Genomic DNA, 20,525 nt, shown 5'->3' with positions numbered 1-20,525 from the left:
CGGCACAGCCAGAAGAGGACTGGCCACCCCTCATTGCCTGGTTCCTCTCTAGGTTTCTTCCTAGGTTCTGGCCTTTCTAGGGAGTTTTTCCTAGCCACCGTGCTTATACACCTGCATTGCTTGCTGTTTGGGGTTTTAGGCTGGGTTTCTGTACAGCACTTTGAGATATCAGCTGATGTAAAGAAGGGCTTTAGAAATACATTTGATTTGATTTGAATAGTTGAATCATCACATAACCTGCAGATATACAGTTAACTGCCAAAAGAAGGGAAACACCAACAGAAAGTGTTTAAAAAGGGCGTTGGGTCACTACGAGCCAGAACAGCTTCAATGCACCGTGGCATAGATTCTACAAGTGTCTGGAACTCTATTGGAGGGATGCGACACCATTCTTCTGTGAGAAATTCCATAATTTGGTTGATTGTGGTGGAAAACGCTGTCTCAAGCACCGCCAAAAATGATGTATATACTAACAATATACATGTATCCCCGCCATAACAATGGGAGTCATTGTCCATAAAGCGTCATGGCGGGCTGTCTAGCTCCCGCCTATCCTTTCGTTGGATTGGTGGATACATCTCACTATTGTAATCGTTTTTAACCTCCTGTATTCAATGGCAAGAGATGCTATGCTATTAGCCTCATGCCATGAATATCCATAGCCAACTCGAGACAACTCAGATTCAAAGTGTTTTTTCTCAATGTTGGCGAGATGTCACGTGTCCTACTTATATCAGTACACTCGTAACAACTTAACCATTACGAAACGTCTATAAACCTCAAGTAGTAAAGAAGCCATACATTTTTTTGCTGACCAAATTCGACACTCTCATTGGCCTCCATACAAAAACTCTTTGCTTGGTGGGCGAAACACGGCAAATGCTGGAGGGAGGCGCCGCTCCAGAATCTCCCCTAAGTGTTCAATTGGGTTGAGATCTGGTAACTGACACAGCCATGGCATGTGGTTTACATGGTTTTCATGCTTATCAAACCATTCAATGACCACTCGTGCCCTGTGGATGGGGGAATTGTCATAACACAGCCATGATAGCCAAAATAATGGCCTCCCCAACATTTGTATGCCAGACCCTAAGCATGATGGGGTGTTAATTACTTAATTAACTCGGGAACCACACCTATGTGGAAGCACCTGCTTTCAATATACTTCGTATCCCTCATTTACTCAAGTGTTTCCATTATTTTGGAAGTTACAGTACTTTCAGATAAAGCAGCATAAGACAAATGTTAATTACTGAATAACATATTCACAAATTAATTAGTCAATCAAATCCAATTAAAATCTGAAAATGTAAAAAATGATAACTTGAATGTCTTCAGTACCAAGTGACACACTATTAGCAACAATGCAGACAATATCTATCAAAAGCAGCAGCAGAAACTCCAAGGAGGCAAAGCACTTTACATTCAAATGCAATGTTCAAGTAGCAATCATAACCACACCCAGTGACTAAAACACAGAGCCAACCAAGCTTATACACCATAACATTAAATTAAGGATAGCTTTTCATTTTCTTGCAGGGTTTAACATAAGTTGACGGATCTGGAAGCGGGTGGGATTTCTACTGTATGCATTTCCCCCCAGATACATGAACCATGCATTTGATGATTTTGGTGAATGATTTACACATGCATGACATTTTTTTCATAGGTTCAACCAAATGAAATGATGGGCAGAAAGGTTTGATAACATACATGTTACAATTTAGTTATGAATGTGTTACAATTTATGTCATATGTAGTCCTACAATGACGTTTACATAATGGAAATGTGGATATTTCTAGGTCCTACAAAAACATTTACGGAAAATGATGATATTCCTAGGATCACTTCATAGAAGTGATCTTCGAAATAACATCAAAATAAACTCTATTACTTTCCAACTCATCGCGTTGTCTTTCCACAATCAACATGGTCTCCTCTCTCACAATACATTATTTCAACATTGTCCAACATTGCACTTACTTTTCTTATGACCATTATAACCTGCAATCTTAGTCACGCATTTTAAAATTGCACATCTCCAAGGGCAGTTTTTAAATCCAATGCATATATACGGTAAGTAAGAGAAACTAAAAAGCTTTGTTGTGAGGCTTACTAAAATGTATCTCATAGCCCTATTATCCGTCTGGTCCAGCACAGAACTACACTGACAGTCCCGTGTTACAGGACACAGTATAATCATCTCTGATTATTCTGTCACTTTGCATCAGAGTACGTTGTAACAGAGCCATATACTGTATATGACACACATGTCAGCGTTTCTAAACTTTGTTTCCATTGAACATGCCATACAAATAAAAGGCATTTGAATGAATCCTATTCATTTACCCCACAATCTACTATTGTGTACCTTAGCAGCGCTTCCCTTCCTCCTTTTTTTCCGAACACATATGCGACGTTGGGTTAGAGCCAGTGACGTAGTGGTAAAAAAACACAGGTGGGTAAACACTGATCGCCATTTGCGGTGAGTAATGTAATGCTCCCTATACTTTCAATGCATTTTTCCGCAAACGGTAGGTAAACACTTGCACAAAATATCCTCCACTACACCACTGGTTAGAGCAGTCTCTTACTTCAGCCTTTGAGTAACATTGGCTAAGGCAACAGCAAAGGCCTGCACTGCTGAGAAAGGATACTGGAAATCCAGGATATATGCGTTCCCATCGATTCTGCCAAACTGCATCACCTGTAGAAAAACAGGGGAAAAGAGACAGGAACAAAGCTGTAAGGAAGGCCTGTTTGCATCACATCTGTGGGGCATAGGTACAGGTGGGCCTAGGTGGGCCTGTTGGCAAAATGTGTAGAATAGCATGAGATTAGCTGTGAAAATGTCCCCATGACAAAATGTGTCAAATTGCAGTTGCTTTCCCCAACCCCCTCAAAAATACAAAATAAATACAAATAATTGGCCCACCCAAATTTCTGCAGGCCCACCCACCAACGAACTTCTGGCTGTGCCACTGCTGCCTGAAGTTCAATTTGAGTGCTGACTCATCTCAGCCATAAACAGGGCAATGTGACAGTTGGTGGCAGTGGTGGGAACTGAACCCAGGCCTCCAGAGAGACTGGAAGCTAAACTTATATTTAAAGCAACCGCAAACAGATTTCCCATTCTAAATTCTAAATAGGTGGTTCTTTTTTTACAGTGTATCTAGGTTTCTGTAAATAATGGAAGCAAAATTTTACCTGTCTCCCGTCCAGCTCGATCTGAAAGTTCTTAGCAGACTCCTGAGTGACTCGTCCTCCGAAGTCCAACTGGTAGACCTGTGTGGCCTCATTCCAGAGTGGCTGCTTATTGGCCATGACATAGATGAATCCCTGGCTGCCCAGCCCACGGTCCTCTCTCTCATTGGCCTTCCTGCACTTAATCTCCTCCAGTTCACTGGCCATCCTCAGGCTTCTCTTACTCTTCCAACCCTTCTTGGAGCTCTGGCTCTGGTTCATCAGTTCATCTCCGCTGATGAAGAGCTCGGGCTCGCTCTCCGAACTGTCCTGGAACTCGCTGGTGGTACTGGTCCTGTTGAGCTTCTTGGTTTTGTTCAGCTGCTCCCTCTGGCCTTTGAGTTTCTTCTTCTCCCTGCCGCCAAGCCTGGGGCTGGAGATGAGGGAGTTGAAGTCGGAGAGGGCGCGCCCTTCCTTTTTGGATTTGCCCTCTGAGACGGTGGTCATGTTTGCCGCCTCAGCTCGGCTGTCTAGACGTTTACGACTTTTCTTGCTGAACATGTCGGACCCCTGTCGGTCTGGAACGGGGCTTTCGTTTAGAGAAGACGGCTCCTGGAAGCTACTGGCAGATTCCGCCAGCTCCTCTGTAGGGCTTTTGGATTTCGGCAGCTCGGTTGGTGGAGGAGGAGGAAGTGTAAGAGGTGGTGGGGGGGGAGCAACAGGAGGGGGCGGGGAGAGGACTGGCTTTTCTAACACCTGATGAGACTTGTTGGGGAGGGTGGCAGAGCCTGACAGGTCCTGCATGGGTAGGCTATATGGGTTCCAGGGGTGCAGGCTAACAGGGTGCAGCTGAAGCCCAGCACAGGAGGCGGCCCCTGGGTACATCGGGGGCAGAGGGCAGCAAGCTAGGTTGGCATGGCTGGGAGGGTATCCAGGTGGCAAGACCAGGTTGGGGTCCTGCTGGGCAAACTGGGGGACTGGAGCAACTACTTCGTTGGGAGGGCAGGGTGGTGGATGGCTCTGCATGGACTGGAGTGGGGATCCATCCTGACCAACCCCTGGAGGGAAAGGTGACATGGAGATCTGGTAACCTGATGGGAAAGTAACAGTACTTGGGCTGCTGGGAGGTTTTGTTGAGAGTACAAAAGGCAGCCGTGTCATGTCCAGATGCTGAGCATTGCTGAAGATGATCGGGGGTGGTGGTTTGTGTGTTGGTGGTGGAGGAGGAGCTAAGATAGTCTGTTCTGGGGGTATCCAGAACTCCTCTGCAGTGTTTGGGTCCCACTGGTATGGTGGAGGACGTTTCAGTGTCAAACTAACTTCCCCAAGAGTCAAGTGACGACACTGCTGACTTAATGTCTCGTCTTCGGTAAAGGCAGAGTTCACATACACAGTCCTATCCCTGCTGTTATCAACAGGACTCAGCAGATTGTAAGATGACTGAGAAGCTTGAGACAAAGTGCTTTTGGAGTGAACAATGATGGTGCTGTGATGAGCACCTTTTCCTGGTGGGAAATCCTGTCGCACTACAGTGCCTCCTGCGATGCCACTGCTGCTGCTACCACCACCACTAACACTGACACTGGTGCTGCTGCTGTTGCTGCTGCACTGAGTGCAGGTATACAGAGCCGTGGGCACCCTCTGCTGGTAAGAGAGTGCTAGGGCCGCACTGTTGATCTTAGACTTGGTTGGTAGAGTCCTTGAAGCGTCAACCATCTGGGACACCTTCAGGCGAGATTCCACGTCTCGCCGGTCAGGGCGCAAGGTGGCGTGAATCATGTGACTACTGTCCATGCGTTGGGGAGGAGAAAGTGTCGTTGTGTTAATGTTAACCTGATTGGCTGGATCTGGGTAGGGGGGCGGGTCTCTGCTGGGTATGGAGTATCGTGGCACAGAGAGGCGGCTTAGAGTCGCTGAGCTGTAAGGAAGCTGGACTTTCTTACTGTCAGACGATGAGGTGACTTTAAGTGTGGCCGAACCTCCCATGCCTTGAACAGCGTAGGTGTTCTGGTTGCTTATGAGTCTTCTGCGAGGGCGACACACCTCCTCTACATTCCCACTGCTGTCAAAGGTTGTGATCCTCTCGTATCCCATCTGGTACTGGAGACCAACTGGGTGGAGTGAGAACTCGTCTTTCTTCAGACACGGGTCTGTTGTGACCAGTATGTTGGGGTTGTCACAGTTGGTGATGAGGGTCTGAGGAGCGGTGGAGGTTGTGGCGGTGGCTGCAGACACTATGGTTCCTGGGTAGGGTGGTGGAGGGTTCACCTTCCTCATCTGGATCTCAAGGGAAGTCTCTGCATCGAGGAAGGAAGGAGGTCTAGAACGTAGTGAGTCTGTGTCTATGAATGAAGGAGGTCTGGATCGGGAGGAGTCTGCATCGAGGAACGACGGGGGTCTAGACCGCAATGTACCTGTATCTGCATCAATGAAAGAAGGATTTCTAGTCCGTATTGTGTCTATGTCGATGAATGACGGTGGTCTAGATCTTGATGTGTCTGCTTCGATGAAGGAAGGAGGTCTGGACCGTAAGCTGTCTACATCAATGAATGATGGAGGCCTGGATCGCGGTAGACTTGGCCTGCCCAGTGTATGGCTCTGAGTATGCCCCTGCTCTCCTCTTTCTGGTCCCAACTCTGCACTGGGGTGGGGTATCTGTTGCAGTACCTGGAACTGCTGCAGAGAGATGGTGGGATAGCCAGTAGGCGGAGGGGGCAAGGTGATCTGCAGCTTCAGTTGCTGCTGCATTTGTTGGTGCTGCCTCTGCATCTGTTGGTGTTGCTGTTGTATCTGCTGATGTTGCTGCTGCAGCTGCTGTTGTTGCTGCCTCATCTCTATAATCTGCTGTCGGATCTGCTGCTGTTGCTGCTGCATTTGTTGCTGCTGCTGATGCATTTGCTCATGTTGCAGTTGCATCTGTTGGTGCTGCTGAGCAATTTGCTGTTGTTGCAAGTGTTGGTGCTGATGTTGGATCTGCTGTTGTTGCTGTTGCAGTGCCGCCTGTTGTTGTTGGTGCTGTTGTTGCAGTGCTTGGTGCTGCTGAGTCTGTTGCTGCTGCTGCTGTTGGATCTGCTGTATATGATGCTGTTGTAGTTGTTGATGTTGTTGTTGAATCTGCTGTTGCTGGTGCTGTAGTTGTTGATGCTGTTGCATTCTCTGTTGTTGTTGCTGCTGCTGCTGTTGGGTTAGTATCTGCGGTGGTTGTTTGGACTGTTGTTGGTGTGTCTGTTGAGACTGAGGACGTTGTTGTTGAGGTTGTTGAGGGGGGTGATGTGGAGGCGGAGGTGGAGGCAGTGTTCCAGCTAGGAGGGGACCCATCTCTAGCCTGTTAAAGATCACCTGTCCTGGGTTGGAGTACCTTCCTAGAGTCCCACTGTACTGTGCTGCTACTGCATTCTGACCGTGATCAGGCCCTGCAATAGAGGCTGAGGCTGCTGCAGCGGCCGCTGCCGCTGAAGCCGTAGCCGTGGGATTGGTCAAGACATCCAGCTGGATGTTCTGATTGGCCAGCAGGGACTGGACCAGTCCAATGCTCTGAGTGGGGGACATGGCTTGGGCAGGGCTGTGGATGGGTGCGATGGGGATGTTGACCGTACAGGGAGGGTTGTCACTTGTCACTCCAGATGGTCCCATCACTGAAAGACAAGTCAAAGAATATTCCAATAACTTTAGGTATTGTTCTTTACTACATTCATTACTAAACAGAAGTCAACATCCAACCGAAATGCATGTAAACTTGCACTTGATACTTAATTCCAGTATCAATGAATTATTAGTTTGTTTAATTGTTCATTCATTCATGACTTACCAGGCAAGTCATCCTCATCCTCACTGAAGACGTTTGGGTTAAAGACAGGCAGGCTCATGAAGTCAAGTGATATTTTCCGCACCTCCGGAAGGTAGATTGTCATCTGCCTTGGTTGTAGATGCAGCAAACTGGTCTTATAGATAACTAAAACAGAGGAAAACATTTCTACAATCAAATTGGAATGAAATGGAGTAGTCAACATAAAGGAATAATAAAAAAATAAGGTAAATACTGAAAATATGGCTGTGTTTTTTCCCTCCAAATGTCGGTGATCTTACCTGCACCAAGATTAGCAGGTAGGAAAGAAGCAAGTCCAACGATTTTGAACTTTGTCCCCCAAATATTGGACGTGACTTGAGCAAGATAATTATGCTGTGAAATCAAGCAAATAGATTAATATTTTTTATTATGTAAAAAATGATCCAGAACCCAGAACCAAATATTGCATGAGCTAGCCAGCTAACTATACCCGGTTAACTTCTGGGCACAGAAGTGGCTAAATCTAAACAAGCAGAAACCACAATTTCAACCCCTAACCACTAAAGAACCACTATACCAACGTTCCACGCGACACATATTCAGACAATACCTCAGAGATTCCATCCATGGACATCTCTCGACGCGTCAAACTGGGAGATCGAATTGGTGGCTTCTTTGTTGGTAACCGGGGTGATCGTGGGCCTTCTTGACTAGCCCGGGACATTTTGGGAGATTTTCTAGATTCCATGTTCCTTCTATGCCAGACAACAACCAAAACAAGCGGCAAACAAAGGCAAAATAGACCAATTTAAAATGATGAACAAATAACATTTGAAACAAATAAAATGATCAGTATGACCTATTGAAGAAGGTTTAACTTTTTGTATTACATGGATCGGCTACTAAAGGTAATGGTTAGGATTAGGGTTGAATATGGTAAACATTAGTCTTATAACCTCACTCTTCCAGAGTCCAGACCATCGTAATGAAAGATACCTGGAAAGCTTGGGTGACCCGTTTCCTCTGGACAGTTTAGGGGACTTCTTCCCGACCCACTCATCACTCAACTCAATGTCGCTGGAGTCCGAACAGTTACAGCTGTCAGTCATGTAGGAGATCATAGCATTTACACACACCTCATCTGGAGGGGGAAAAAACAACAACAAACAAGCAAATAAACGAACAAACAAATAAAAAAATCATATTTGACTCCACCTCTATAAACAGGTCAGAACAGTAGAACTTCAGGAAAAAAATATACAATATACATGTGAACACACAATAGTAGGGTTGCCCAACTCATCATGATATACCGGTCTAAAATGAGCTGTTTGTGTTGTGTGTAACATACTAACTATTTTTGAAAGTGCATAATAATACATTTTTCTGTGCCAATCCCACCTGCTTTGCTGTCTGTTTTAGGGTCTATGATGATGAACTCTGGCCGTAGCTTGCTGATGCGTCTGCCTTTAAGGATGGGCACCAGACCACCTAGGTGTTCCAGGTAGAGGGTGTAACAGGGTCCCCCTGCCTCTGGGTTGTCCTCCGCTCGCTTCATGGTGCAGTGCAGCCTCTCGTTACCAGCTGTGGGGTAGCTGACAAAGTCCCGGATGTTGTTGGGATCAGGAATAGGAGGCTAGAGAAACAAGAGAAAAGCATTAACAGTTGGTTCCAATCCGCTCCCTACCCCTACCCCTTCCCCTTGGCCCTTACCCCTTTAGATCGTTAGGATCTGGATAGGTACACTCAGGGTAGTGATGGAGCTTCCAGCATATCCCCTGCACCTTACCGATCTACAAACATTGAAGGATTACGACCAAGGGGTCCTGTCATTTTGAAATGAACAAGTCCAGATGGCTTTGAGCTCAGATAATAACCTACAGTAGCCAACTGAATAAAGCTTATTTTACCTTGATGGTGGGTATGAAGGCGGTTGTGACATAGGAACAGAGTAAGGAGGGCATGTTTAGTTTGCCCACGTCCCTCTCCTCCCGCAGGGCACTGGCGATGCCCTGTTGGCACAGCAGCTGCAGGCTGGCCACCCGGTGCTCCACCCGCACCACGTACAACGCTGTGCCACACGCCAGGAACAGACGAGAGTCTCTGTGGCCCCAGCAGATAGTGGTGATGGGGCGCTGCAAGGCAAAGGTTGACAAGGCAGGTTCCCAGTCGGCCCTGTTCTGTTGTATTCACATTCTACGGAACCTTGATTTCTGGCTTTCTCCATAGCCCACTGAACGAGACTTGGAAGTGCGGCGACAGTACATTTCATGTCAAGTATACTTTCTGTTGATATTGTAGTTATTCATTGAAGATTTCAGATGACTTATAGAATTTGACTTATACGTGTTAGAGGACCTACCCAGAAGGCAAAAACTGGTTGAAATTATGCCATCACAAACAAATTACAACCAGTTTGTAAATATCATACAATAACATTTCAGAAAAGTGAATCAAAGAGGGGAGCTCACCTGGGCAGGTGTTTCTAATGTGTAGATATGTTCTCCTTGGACGTTGTAGAATTTGACCAGGGCGTTCCTCACGATAGGGTCAGAGGGGACTCCAGGGAGCCCATGTCTCTCCATCCCAGCTGCCGCCAGGAGGTCCCCCTGAGAACACCACTGGACCTCCACATCTGAACAGGAGGAGCTCAGTCACAACACATTCGGTCCGCCCACACGTTTAAGATTGAAAAAGTCATTACCTTTGAGTCCTGAGCGGATGACGGTAGGAGCGAGGTCATCGTAGTTGTTCATCAAACTGATGTCTCCTGATATGAAGCTAACGGTCAGAAGGGGCTTCAGGATACGCACTTGGGAGAGAGAAATAAACACATTAGCCTCCTGGCTAATGTGCACGATCATAGTGTTCACAGTAGAGGTAAAAAATGTTATCACATCTCTTTTTTTCACGTTTGAGAGCGGTACAAGACAGGGATGTTCTCTCTCTCGCTTGATTGTTTACAATGTGTGACCTTGAGCTGGGTTATTGTCAAGACGCAGCGTCACTCTCTGTGCCCATAGAATCAGTGCTTAAATGATCTAAATAACCACACTACCTTGCATTATCATTATTACAATATCTTACCTTGAGGTGGGTTATTGTCATCAGAGTCGGTGTCGCTTTCTGTGCTGTCCTCCACTAGGAAGCAGGGGCAGTTCCATGACATGCCGACGATGCCATCCGACTCGTGTAGCAGGACATGGGCCAGCATGCGGCCATGACAGTCCATCACTATCACCTGACCGTCGGCTGTACCAAACAACACCTGAAGTAAAGGCAGTTGGCAGGAATCCTTATTTTCTGAGAGAAAACATCAATGGGGGTGGTCTCCTGGACAAAGATTAAACCTAGTCCTAGACAAAGAGTAAGTAAACTGTGTCCGAACCAGAAAAGCCCATAAGGGCAGGGAGCCTATCAAATTTTTCTGCAGAACAAGGCAGCTTGATGTACAAGTACATCTCCTGGACAGGCAATAGACAAACAACAAGAACAACAAGAATCTCAAATGAGCATGCTTTTTAGTGAAGGCTAAATCTGTGTCCCCGAAACCAACAGATTATTTCATATATTGTTTGCCAGTAACAAAAAGGTCAATACTATAATATGTATCTTATTTGTTTGTAAAATGGCAATAAATGCTCAATGTTTTGTTTAGGTTCAGCCAGAAACCAGGTTAGCTCAGGTGTACCTACCTGTTGGTCGTCAGGTGTCCAGATGCCACAGGTGATCTGGCTCTCCAGGTTGATCTCTGAGGACCAGTGTCTCTGTCCGCTGACTGACCCCACCAAGACAAACCCATCCCTGTAGGCGATCAAGGCCTGAGTGCCATCATGGGACCATGTGAAATCACTCACCTTATGGAGAGATTAGAAATGCATCCATTATATTATCTTTCCAGCATTACATAATGTTTTCACCAATACATTATCTTTCCCAATAAAAATATAGTAAAAATATCGTACCCGGGCATCTTATCATTATCGTACCTGGGCACCACGGTCATTCACTAACTCTACAGACCACCGTCCCTCATACTGAATCCAGACGAAGATGCCTCCCTCCATGTCACACGTGGCCAACTTCTGAAAGGGCTCATTCCAACGAACCAACACAACCTGCAAAGGGAAGTATGCAACTGCTATTATACTCCACGAACATAGGGGGCTCTCTAGGAATGTGAAAGTGGAATACAATTCATATTCAAATGCTGAATGAGAGAAAGTACAAAACAGTCCACTTCCTCCACCTACTCTACATCGCCTATTTTAAATAACACAAAATGCTCTTTTGTGATGATTGTCAGATTAAATCTGGGTGTTTATATGAGGGCATTTTTTATTAAATTCTGCAAATAAACGCAGTTTCGGAAAAAAAATAACAAGACCCACCTCACTGTTGTGTCCTCGCAGGTTGAAGTTGATTCTCTGAGGAGTGTTCCTGTCTCTCCTGCAGTGGCTGGATGTGAACGTCACGCCCACCACCCCTCTCCCGTTCCCTGTGGCCAGCCAGCCCTCCTCATGGTAGCGCCGCTGGCACACCGGCTTGTCCTTCTCGCTCTTGGGGACCCGGCCCTTCCAGGAGAGGCAGAGGATGTTGGAGTCGCTGCAGAGGATGGGACCATGTTCCACAGTAGCCAACATCCCTACTGAGTGACCAGGCTTGGAGGTAAGCAGAGGAGGATAATATAGTGGAGGTTGGTGTCTTTCTTCAAGGGTATCATTGACTGACTTGATTTTTTGTTTTTGTTTTTGTTTTTCGTTAGTGTTTTTATATCACTCTTTATTCTGGATTATTAAGTAGGCTCATGTGCTTAGGTTGTTTCTGCAAGAGGTAGGCCTAGCAAACCATCCAATACAGTCAAGTCATAACTCAACATTACTAGGCAATGTATGACCAGGTAATGTAACATATATTAGAATTATAATAGCCTACATGTTACTCACCTCATAATTCCTGGACATTGTTGACTACAATTCCTCCTTTGCAGGTGGTGTCCATGTTTCCATTCAGAAGGTGGGTGCACTAAAGAGTGAGATATTTCCTAATTCCCAGATGGAGAAAATCTATCACTGAAAAGATTCAGAGCATCACACAGCGTTCAGTTTACTACATGGAGACAACCTGGTCCTCATGTCTTGAAATGCCCATCCTGATTACATGGTGGCCTATGGCAGGTCTATTCAATAGGCCTGTGTCTTCATGAAGTGATTCCAATCAAGTGTCGGAAATACTGTAGCTACAGTATGGAAATATGCAGTTTGATGACTATTCTGTGTCAAATAAAAAGAAAAAGCTAAAGAATAAATGTGGCATTTTTATTCCAAGTTATCCATAGCCTATATAGATTCCATCGAAGGGGTGCAGCCTTTAAACAGGAAAAGCACTGCCTTGTCCATTCAGTGCATCAACCTTGAAACGTATCTTACTCTCAGCTATGACATGGGAATGTCTAGAATCCTGGTCTCTATGCAACACTGCATTGAACATTCTGAACCGAACACTCTTGCCTTCGTGTCTCCATAGATACGGAGAACGTCAGTCTGTTACGTCATTAACACGATACTAATTCAATAAAACTTGTAGATTTCAATGAATAGACAGAATAAGAATCATCCCTTAAATGGCAGTACGCGAAATAAATAACCCACCACCCCACAATATGTCCAGTATCCACCGGCTATATTTTCCATATTTACAATAAGATGGATAATCAATGAATCAATCAAATCGCCCTGTCGTAGTGAATGAAAATACATTTAGACTGAACGTAATCAATCACCCTCATCCACCGCTATTCGTTGAGATTGAATCAGTGGAGAGGAACCTGTATAAAAAGGATGATGTCCCTTGCTCGTTGCCCTTTATCTGACCAATTCCAATTCTGTCAAAATATGCAGGACACCAACACGAACAAGATGCAGAACTCACTTGATCAAATATAAGGTCGCTGCCATATCCTTCATCTGCGCAGTCCACCATAGATTGCCAGGCTGCTTTCTGCTGACGCTCGGTGCGCCTTTAATGCCGGTTGCCATGTAGTTTTCATTGCCATGTCGGCTACATTGGGTGCGTTACAGGTTGACTTCATTATAGTCACGCTGCGCCGATCATCAGATCTCACAAATCCCGGAGAAGCGTTCAATATCTCAGAAAACATGTCAGTGTGATATAGCAATCTTCTGAGAAAAATACATTTGATTTTTGATTTGATTTGAGACCCGCAGCGTGAATACCAATACCAATACCCAAAGACATGCTACTTGTAGAGAAAAATCCGTTGATTAGAAAATAAAATATCAATGATGAACAGATGAAGATATTTCTCCAGCAATAATCAGAAATAATTTTGCAACAAAACAGAAATATATAAACTCAGCAAAAAAAGAAACGTCCTCTCACTGTCAACTGCATTTTTTTCTGCAAACTTAACATGTGTAAATATTTGTGTGAACTTAACAAGATTCAACAACTGAGACATAAACTGAACAAGTTCCACAGACATGTGACTAACAGAAGTGGAATAATGTGTCCCTGAGCAAAGGGGGGGGGGGGGGGTCAAAATCAAAAGCAACAGTCAGTATCTGGTGTGGCCACCAGCTGCATTAAGTACTGCAGTGCATCTCCTCCTCATGGACTGCACCAGATTTGCCAGTTCTTGCTGCAAGATGTTACTCCACTCTTCCACCAAGGCACCTGCAAGTTCCCAGACATGGCCCTAGCCCTCACCCTCAGATCCAACAGGTCCCAGACGTGCTCAATGGGATTGAGATCCGGGCTCTTCGCTGGCCATGGCAGAACACATTCCTATCTTGCAGGAAATTACACACAGAACGAGCAGTATGGCTGGTGGCATTGTCATACTGGAGGGTCTTGTCAGGATGAGCCTGCAGGAAGGGTACCACATGAGGGAGGAGGATGTCTTCCCTGTAATGCACAGTGTTGAGATTGTCTGCAATGACAACAAGCTCAGTCCGATGATGCTGTGACACACCGCCCCAGACCATGACGGACCCTCCACCTCCAAATCGATCCCACTCCAGAGTACAGGCCTCGGTGTAATGCTCATTCCTTATACGATAAATGCGAATCCACCATCACCCCTGGTGAGACAAAACCGCAACTCGTCAGTGAAGAGCACTTTTTGCCAGTTCTGTCTGGTCCAGCGACGGTGGGTTTGTGCCCATAGGTAACGTTGTTGTTGCCATCCTGTACCTGTCCCACAAGTGTGATGTTCATTAATTGTTTATGGTTCATTGAACAAGCATGGGAAACAGTGTTTAAACCCTTTTCAATGAAGATCTGTGAAGTTATTTGGATTTTTACAAATTATCTTTGAAAAAGACAGGGTCCTGTGCGTTTCTTTTTTTGCTGAGTTTATTTTTTAAAGTGATGTTGCTTTTATGGAAAATCATACCTCTTCTCTACAGACATATCACAGAAACGTTCAGATGTATAACATGTAGATAGATCACATAAGACTGGATAATAATTACAACTTTATTAACAACTTTATCAACATATCACAGAAACGTGGGCCATAATAGACAATCCTCTCGAACCTTCATCTTCTTTTATATAGATTCCATTGGGATACACACCGTTCTTCAACATAAACATAACCTATGGTCAGTCAGAGCACAATCTATTTATTTAGATTTCTTAGATAGTAGACTGAATAGAAGGCAGGGTGGACGATGGCCCAAAGAAGGACCAAAGGTCATCTTGCTCAAAACTGAACAGTTCTCCATAAGACAGAGCCCCTATCTCTTCCAAAGGCCCCCAGTAGTAAAGCCTATACTGTAATAACCAGTCAACCCATGTATCCCAGGCAGCATATGGTGACATCATCAGGTGCATGTCTCTTGAAAGGCATTGATGACACTGTCATATGTGGGAGGAGGAGTCTGTGTGGGCAGGAACCCTTTAAGACTGCTGTTTCCCAACCAAAAAGAATTCCGTTGGGGTTGAGTTGGCATGAGGGAGGCAGTATCTACTGCTGATGAATTGTTGGCAGTAGTGTCATGAAGAAGCAAGGTATCCTGGTTGTTAGTGTCACCCTCAGCCCCGTCACCTTGACCCATCCTGCTGCCCTTGGGCACTGGTCGGAAGGTGGATGATCCTGAGCTGGTCTTCTTCCCCAGTGGGCCAACCGGCTCCACCGATGGTTGTCTATATAGGCTCAGAATACCTCTTCCGAGGCTGTTGTCGCTGTGCCGGTCGAACACTGTGCTCCGGTAGAGGCCTTGGCAGTTGGCTATGGGGTTGTGTGAGCGCTGGGAGGTGGCTGAGCGGTGCTGCTGTTTGGGACGCCTGGTAATCCGGGTGGATGCTCTGCGTCTCGACAGCCATGTTAGGAGGATGTAGATCAGCGCTCCAATCAGGAGGCCCAACAACATGGACAGACAGAAGGCTAGGACTAGGTTCCCTGGAGGAAAAGGAGGAAGATATTAGACAACTTTTTTAGATTTTCCCTAATTTAATGTCACCGTATTTGAGGTGAAATGATACTGAGGACAATCAAGTTGATATTTGGTTGTAATGACATCATTGCAACCAGTTTTGCCTGCTGGGGTTGAACAAAATGGAGTGGCAAAGAACTCACTTGTTGGATAAATGAGTTTTCAGATTCAAAATGCCAGTATACATTCCTTGGCAAATTGATTGCTTCCATGGTTCACAATTTACATTTTCACAAATGAAAAACCGACTGTGGTAAATCGACTACTCGAAGATGGTCTCATATCACTTAATGGACGGACTGTAGGTAAAATTCAGACAATAACTTTGATAACACATGTACTGTGAACACAGAACTAAACAGAAGTTGAGTGGTCCTTTGGTAGAGCATGGTGCTTGTAACTCCAGGGTAGTTGGTTTGCTTACAGCGACCACCCATACGTAAAATGTATGGATAAAAGCGATAAAAGCGTCTGCATAATAGCATATATTAGTAGTAGTAGTATTATATAAGACTAATGCAGTCATTTAAAGATAGAATACTCATATCCCTTAATGAAAAATAAACACATTAAAAAAGGCAGGCTTAAAATTCTTACCAATGTTAAATGATTTTAGTATATCCAGAAATGGATTTGTCTCATTGAACGCCATTATAATAACGAAAAGAAAAGTAGTTCACATCCAAACTGAGAACACTGCAGCACATTGAACTGGACTCTTTTCAAGACAGGCTGTCTGCTTGGTCCATTTCTTCCTGTCTGTTTTGTTTGCAATAGTGGAAATGTTGCTGTCATGCTTCCTGCCTCTCTCTCTACTTTTTAAAATTAGCTTGTGCTTTTCTTATCTGCCTGGGGCAGAACTTTGGGAAACAAGGCTGCTTCCTCTGACATCATTTCCTCTTGATTAATGAACAATCAATGTTCCTCTTGAACAATGGCTTCTTGGCTCTGTTATGAAATACTGTAATTTACTTGTATTTGAATGGCAACGTTGTGACTTTTAGATCAGGAGCCTTTTTCATGTTATATAGAGTGTTTTTAATGGTATATTGTCTAAGGTATAGTGATAGAGGCAGTGAGGATATAGTGTACACAATAATCTCAATGTTTCCAAGTGTTTTGCAAGTGTTTCACAAGAGATATGTATGTTAATAAGCAAACCTAACAAAACGTCACTATCCAATGGAACGTCTGCAGTGAACACTATCAAGTGTACAGCCTCTGATGGGATTTCCTTCAATTGTTGTGCTCCCTAAACTCTAAAACTTCGTTAACTGCAGTGGCAGGGTTGGGGAGTAACAGATTACATGTAAGGGATTACAAAACACGGTAACTGTAATCCGTTACTATAATTGACACTTAACTGTTTTCTTAATGACATTCAAATCAGCATAGAACAAAGGTGCACATTTAAATTTATTCCACTTGAGCGAGTCTGACCACAAGTCAGAGACACTATGATGACACAGCAAATGTGTTTGATGGATTGCGGTAAAAGAGCAGGCTACAGTCTAAGCTATGTCTTCACATGGTGCGCCTGCTGTGGGCATCCAAAGATTATCCAACTTGAATAAATGCTTGGAGGTAAGGCCGACAGCGGGGATGTAGTCTACGGTGATCCTGATATCACTTATTATTGATATCAACATAGCGCATTGATGTGAATCACAATCCTGCTCTCTCATTTAGCCATTCGCGCATTACGGATTGTGGTTGTTGTGGATGGCTGTTCACAAATCTAAATGTGTATTTGAACCCAATAATGGTTGAATTCAAGAAGTTTAAGCTGCCTATGTCACACCCTGATCTGTTTCACCTGTCGTTGTGCTTGTCTCCACCCCCTCCAGGTGTTGCCCATCTTCCCCACTTATCCCCTGGGTATTTATACCTGTGTTTTCTGTCAGTCTGTACCAGTTTGTCTTGTTGTTCAAGTCAACCAGTGGTTTCGCAGCTCCTGGGTATCCCCAGTCTCTCTTTTTCTCGTCCTCCTGGTTTTGACCCTTGCTTGTCCTGACTCAGCCTATGGAATAAAAGTGGGGATTTTATTGCTCAATCTAATTAATTCTGATTTTAAAAATTATCCATAGGCCTAATGGACACACACTCGAACTCACACACTTTTGATAGACTTAAAGGGTCAACCTGTAGCTGCTACATCCATTTTTGGACTAAATTACACTACTGTTCAAAAGTTTGGGGTCACTTAGAAATGTCCTTGTTTTCCATGAAAACATACATGAAATTAGTTGCAAAATGAATAGGAAATATAGTCAAGACATTGACAAGGTTAGAAATGATTTTTAATTGAAATAATAATTGTCATTCAAACTTTGCTTTTGTCAAAGAATCCTCCATTTGCAGTAATTACAGTCTTGCAGACCTTTGGCATTCTAGTTGTCAATTTGTTGAGGTAATCTGAAGAGATTTCACCCCATACTTCCTGAAGCACCTCCCACAAGTTGGATTGGCTTGATGGGCACTTCTTACGTACCATACGGTCAAGCTGCTCCCACAACAGCTCAATAGGGTTGAGATCCGGTGACTGTACAGGCCACCAGCTGACTGCTTCTTCCCTAAATAGTTATTGCATGGTTTGGAGCTGTGCTTTGGGTCATTGTCCTGTTGTAGGAGGAAATTGGCTCCAATTAAGTGCTGTCCACAGGGTATGGCATGGCTTTGCAAAATGGAGTGATAGCCTTCCTTCTTCTAGATCACTTTAACCCTGTACAAATCTCCCACTTTACCAGCACCGAAGCACCCACAGACCATCACATTGCCTCCACCATGCTTGACAGATGCCGTCAAGCACTCCTTCTGCATCTTTTCATTTTTTTCTGCATCTCACGAATGTTCTTCTTTGTGATCCTCAAACTTAGATTTGTCTGCCCATAACAGTTGTGTTGTGACAAGGTAGGGATGGTATAAGAAGTTAGCCCTATTTGGTAAAAGACCAAGTCCATATCATGGCAAGAACAGCTCAAATAAACAAAGAGAAACAACAGTCCATCATTTATTTAAGACATGAAGGTCAGTCAATACAGAACATTTCAAGAACTTTGAAAGTTTCTTCAAGTACAATCGCAAAAACCATCAAGCACTATGGTGAAACTGGCTCTCATGAGGACCGCCACAGGAACGGAAGATCCAGAGTTACCTCTGCTGCAGAGGATAAGTTCATTAGAGTTACCAGCCTCAGAAATTACAGCCCAAATAAATGCTCCACACAGTTCAAGTAACAGACACATCTCAACATCAACTGTTCAGAGGGGACTGCGTGAATCAGGCCTTCATGGTTGAATTGCTGCAAAGAAACCACTACTAAAGGACACCAATAATAAGAAGAGACTTGCTTGTGCGAAGAATCACGAGTAATGGACATTAGACCAGTGGAAATTTGTCCTTTGGTCTGGAGTCCAAATTGGAGATTTTTGGTTCAACCGCCGTGTCTTTTTGAGACGGAGATTTGGTAAACCAATTATCTCCACGTGTATTTCCCACCATAAAGCATGGAGGAGGAGGTGTGATGGTGTGGGGGTGCTTTGCTGGTGACACTGTCGTGATTTATTTAGAATTCAAGGCACACTTAACCAGCATGGTTACCACAGCATTCTGCATCTGGTTTGGGCTTAGTGGGACTATAACTTGTTTTTCAACAGGACAATGACCCAACACACTTCCAGGCTGTTTAAGGGCTATTTGACCAAGAAGGAGAGTGATGGAGTGCTGCATCCGATGATCTGGCCTCCACAATCCCCCGACCTCAACCAAACTGAGATGGTTTGGAATGAGTCGGATCACAGAGTGAAAGAAAGCAGCAAACAAGAGCTCAGCATATGTGGGAACTCCTTCAAGTCTGTTGGAAAAGCATTCCAGGTGAAGCTGGTTGAGAGAATGCCAAGAGTGTGCAAAGCTGGCAAAGGGTGGCTTTTTGAGGAATCTAAAATATATTTTGATTTGTTTAACAACTTTTTTTGTTCCTACATGACTCCATATGTGTTATTTCATAGTTTTGATGTCTTCACTATTATTCTACAATGTAGCAAAGAGTGAAAATAAAGAAAGCCTTTGAATGAGTAGGTGTTCTAAAATCTTTGACCGGTAGTGTGTATATATATATATATATCCAATGATTCTTGAAGAATATAAAGTATAAATGCCTCATGAGCTTATTTCAACTGTCACACTCCATGAAAACCCACAATATAAGCTTGTCTTTCTCCAATGTTTGGTAAACATTGTAAATGTAAACATACACTGTATAGCCTCATAACATGGTTAAAATAATAATTTTGATATCATGGATGGGCAGTGCATCCATAGCTCTGTCTATTAATCTGAGAGTTGTTACATTTCTCCAAGCCCATCCCTCAGTTTTTTACCAAAACATTTGTGTTTTCTTCTAATGCCCCTTAAGGGGAAAGTAATCTAAAAGTAGCTGAATGTAATCGGATTACGTTACTGAGTTTGAGTTATCCAACATGTAATGATGACAATTTTGGACAGGTAACTAGTAACTGATTACATTTAGAAAGTAACCTACCCAACCCTGTGGTTTCCTTGTCGGCTACATTAATATATTGACACTGTCACTGAATTGCTGGTATGAAGTGGTTGCCTAGATAAATAGACAGTTTTCCAAACTTTCCTGAATAAAAGTCAATTGATTTACTATGCAGCACTGTGTAGTGTGTACTGATAAGCGCACTGTAGGTCCATAGAGTAGGGCAGACAAACTAGATAACCTACATTACTTGAAGAATTCAGAAGATGGCAGTGAAGTCAAATGATAGACAGATGCACATAAAAAACTAAAGTGTAAGGAAAGGAATGTTCCAATTTGACATGGCGCGAATAACTACGCGATAACTTTAGCGCGAGGACCATTTTCTTCTTTTTTTTATAGCAAGAAACTACAAGGAACTGAAATAGTATTTAATATTGCTACAATGTTTCACATAAAAAAATGTATAGTTAAAAATACGGCGACTGCTACAGAGTTTGATTGTTACCATTGGCAACATCGTAACACACGCACATACACTTCCTCCCTGAAGTTAATGCTTCATGCGCTTTCTGTAGGATTGACAGTAGG

General features: G+C 44.1%; 2 protein-coding genes across 3 annotated transcripts; both read right to left on the bottom strand.

The window, feature by feature from the left end:
• Positions 1 to 98: 98 nt before the first annotated feature.
• On the bottom strand, positions 99 to 13,234 carry LOC110497595 (tubby-related protein 4-like). Of its 2 annotated transcripts, none has more exons than XM_021573790.2 (16): positions 12,903 to 13,234; positions 11,918 to 12,043; positions 11,363 to 11,632; positions 10,961 to 11,089; positions 10,667 to 10,828; positions 10,059 to 10,239; positions 9,676 to 9,783; positions 9,443 to 9,606; positions 8,882 to 9,106; positions 8,373 to 8,607; positions 7,968 to 8,112; positions 7,582 to 7,726; positions 7,271 to 7,364; positions 6,993 to 7,136; positions 3,209 to 6,819; positions 99 to 2,708 (listed from the first exon to the last, which is right to left on the bottom strand). In XM_021573790.2, exons 2-16 carry the CDS (start codon positions 11,933 to 11,935, stop codon positions 2,592 to 2,594), a joined length of 5,748 nt encoding a protein of 1,915 aa, XP_021429465.2. In that variant the 5' UTR covers positions 11,936 to 12,043; positions 12,903 to 13,234; the 3' UTR covers positions 99 to 2,591. The 2 variants fall into 2 exon arrangements, with proteins under 2 accessions (XP_021429465.2, XP_021429466.2); XM_021573791.2 differs by having other exon boundaries at positions 11,918 to 12,015.
• Positions 13,235 to 14,322: 1,088 nt separating this feature from the next.
• On the bottom strand, positions 14,323 to 16,245 carry myct1b (myc target 1b). Its single transcript, XM_021573789.2, has 2 exons — positions 16,031 to 16,245; positions 14,323 to 15,399 (listed from the first exon to the last, which is right to left on the bottom strand). Exons 1-2 carry the CDS (start codon positions 16,083 to 16,085, stop codon positions 14,822 to 14,824), a joined length of 633 nt encoding a protein of 210 aa, XP_021429464.1. The 5' UTR covers positions 16,086 to 16,245; the 3' UTR covers positions 14,323 to 14,821.
• Between the last annotated feature and the right edge of the window lie 4,280 nt (positions 16,246 to 20,525).

The sequence above is a fragment of the Oncorhynchus mykiss genome, chromosome 19 (genome assembly GCF_013265735.2).
Source record: "Oncorhynchus mykiss isolate Arlee chromosome 19, USDA_OmykA_1.1, whole genome shotgun sequence".
In the NCBI taxonomy this organism is placed as follows: Eukaryota; Metazoa; Chordata; class Actinopteri; order Salmoniformes; family Salmonidae; genus Oncorhynchus; species Oncorhynchus mykiss.
Note: the sequence above shows the minus strand (reverse complement) of the source record. Positions and strands in the feature narration are given on the sequence as shown.

Bases quoted from the DNA above. Each gene is read 5' to 3' on its own strand.
- myct1b (XM_021573789.2), bottom strand. From the start codon at position 16,085: ATGGCGTTCAATGAGACAAATCCATTTCTGGATATACTAAAATCATTT. The intron at 15,400-16,030 runs GTAAGAATTTTA...CTTTTCCTCCAG, and splicing joins ACTAAAATCATTTAACATTG to GGAACCTAGTCCTAGCCTTC.
- LOC110497595 (XM_021573790.2), bottom strand. The intron at 8,608-8,881 runs GTAAAATAAGCT...TTGTTTCTCTAG, and splicing joins CCTTCATACCCACCATCAAG to CCTCCTATTCCTGATCCCAA. The intron at 7,137-7,270 runs GTAAGATCACCG...CCTCTGTTTTAG, and splicing joins ACCTGCTAATCTTGGTGCAG to TTATCTATAAGACCAGTTTG.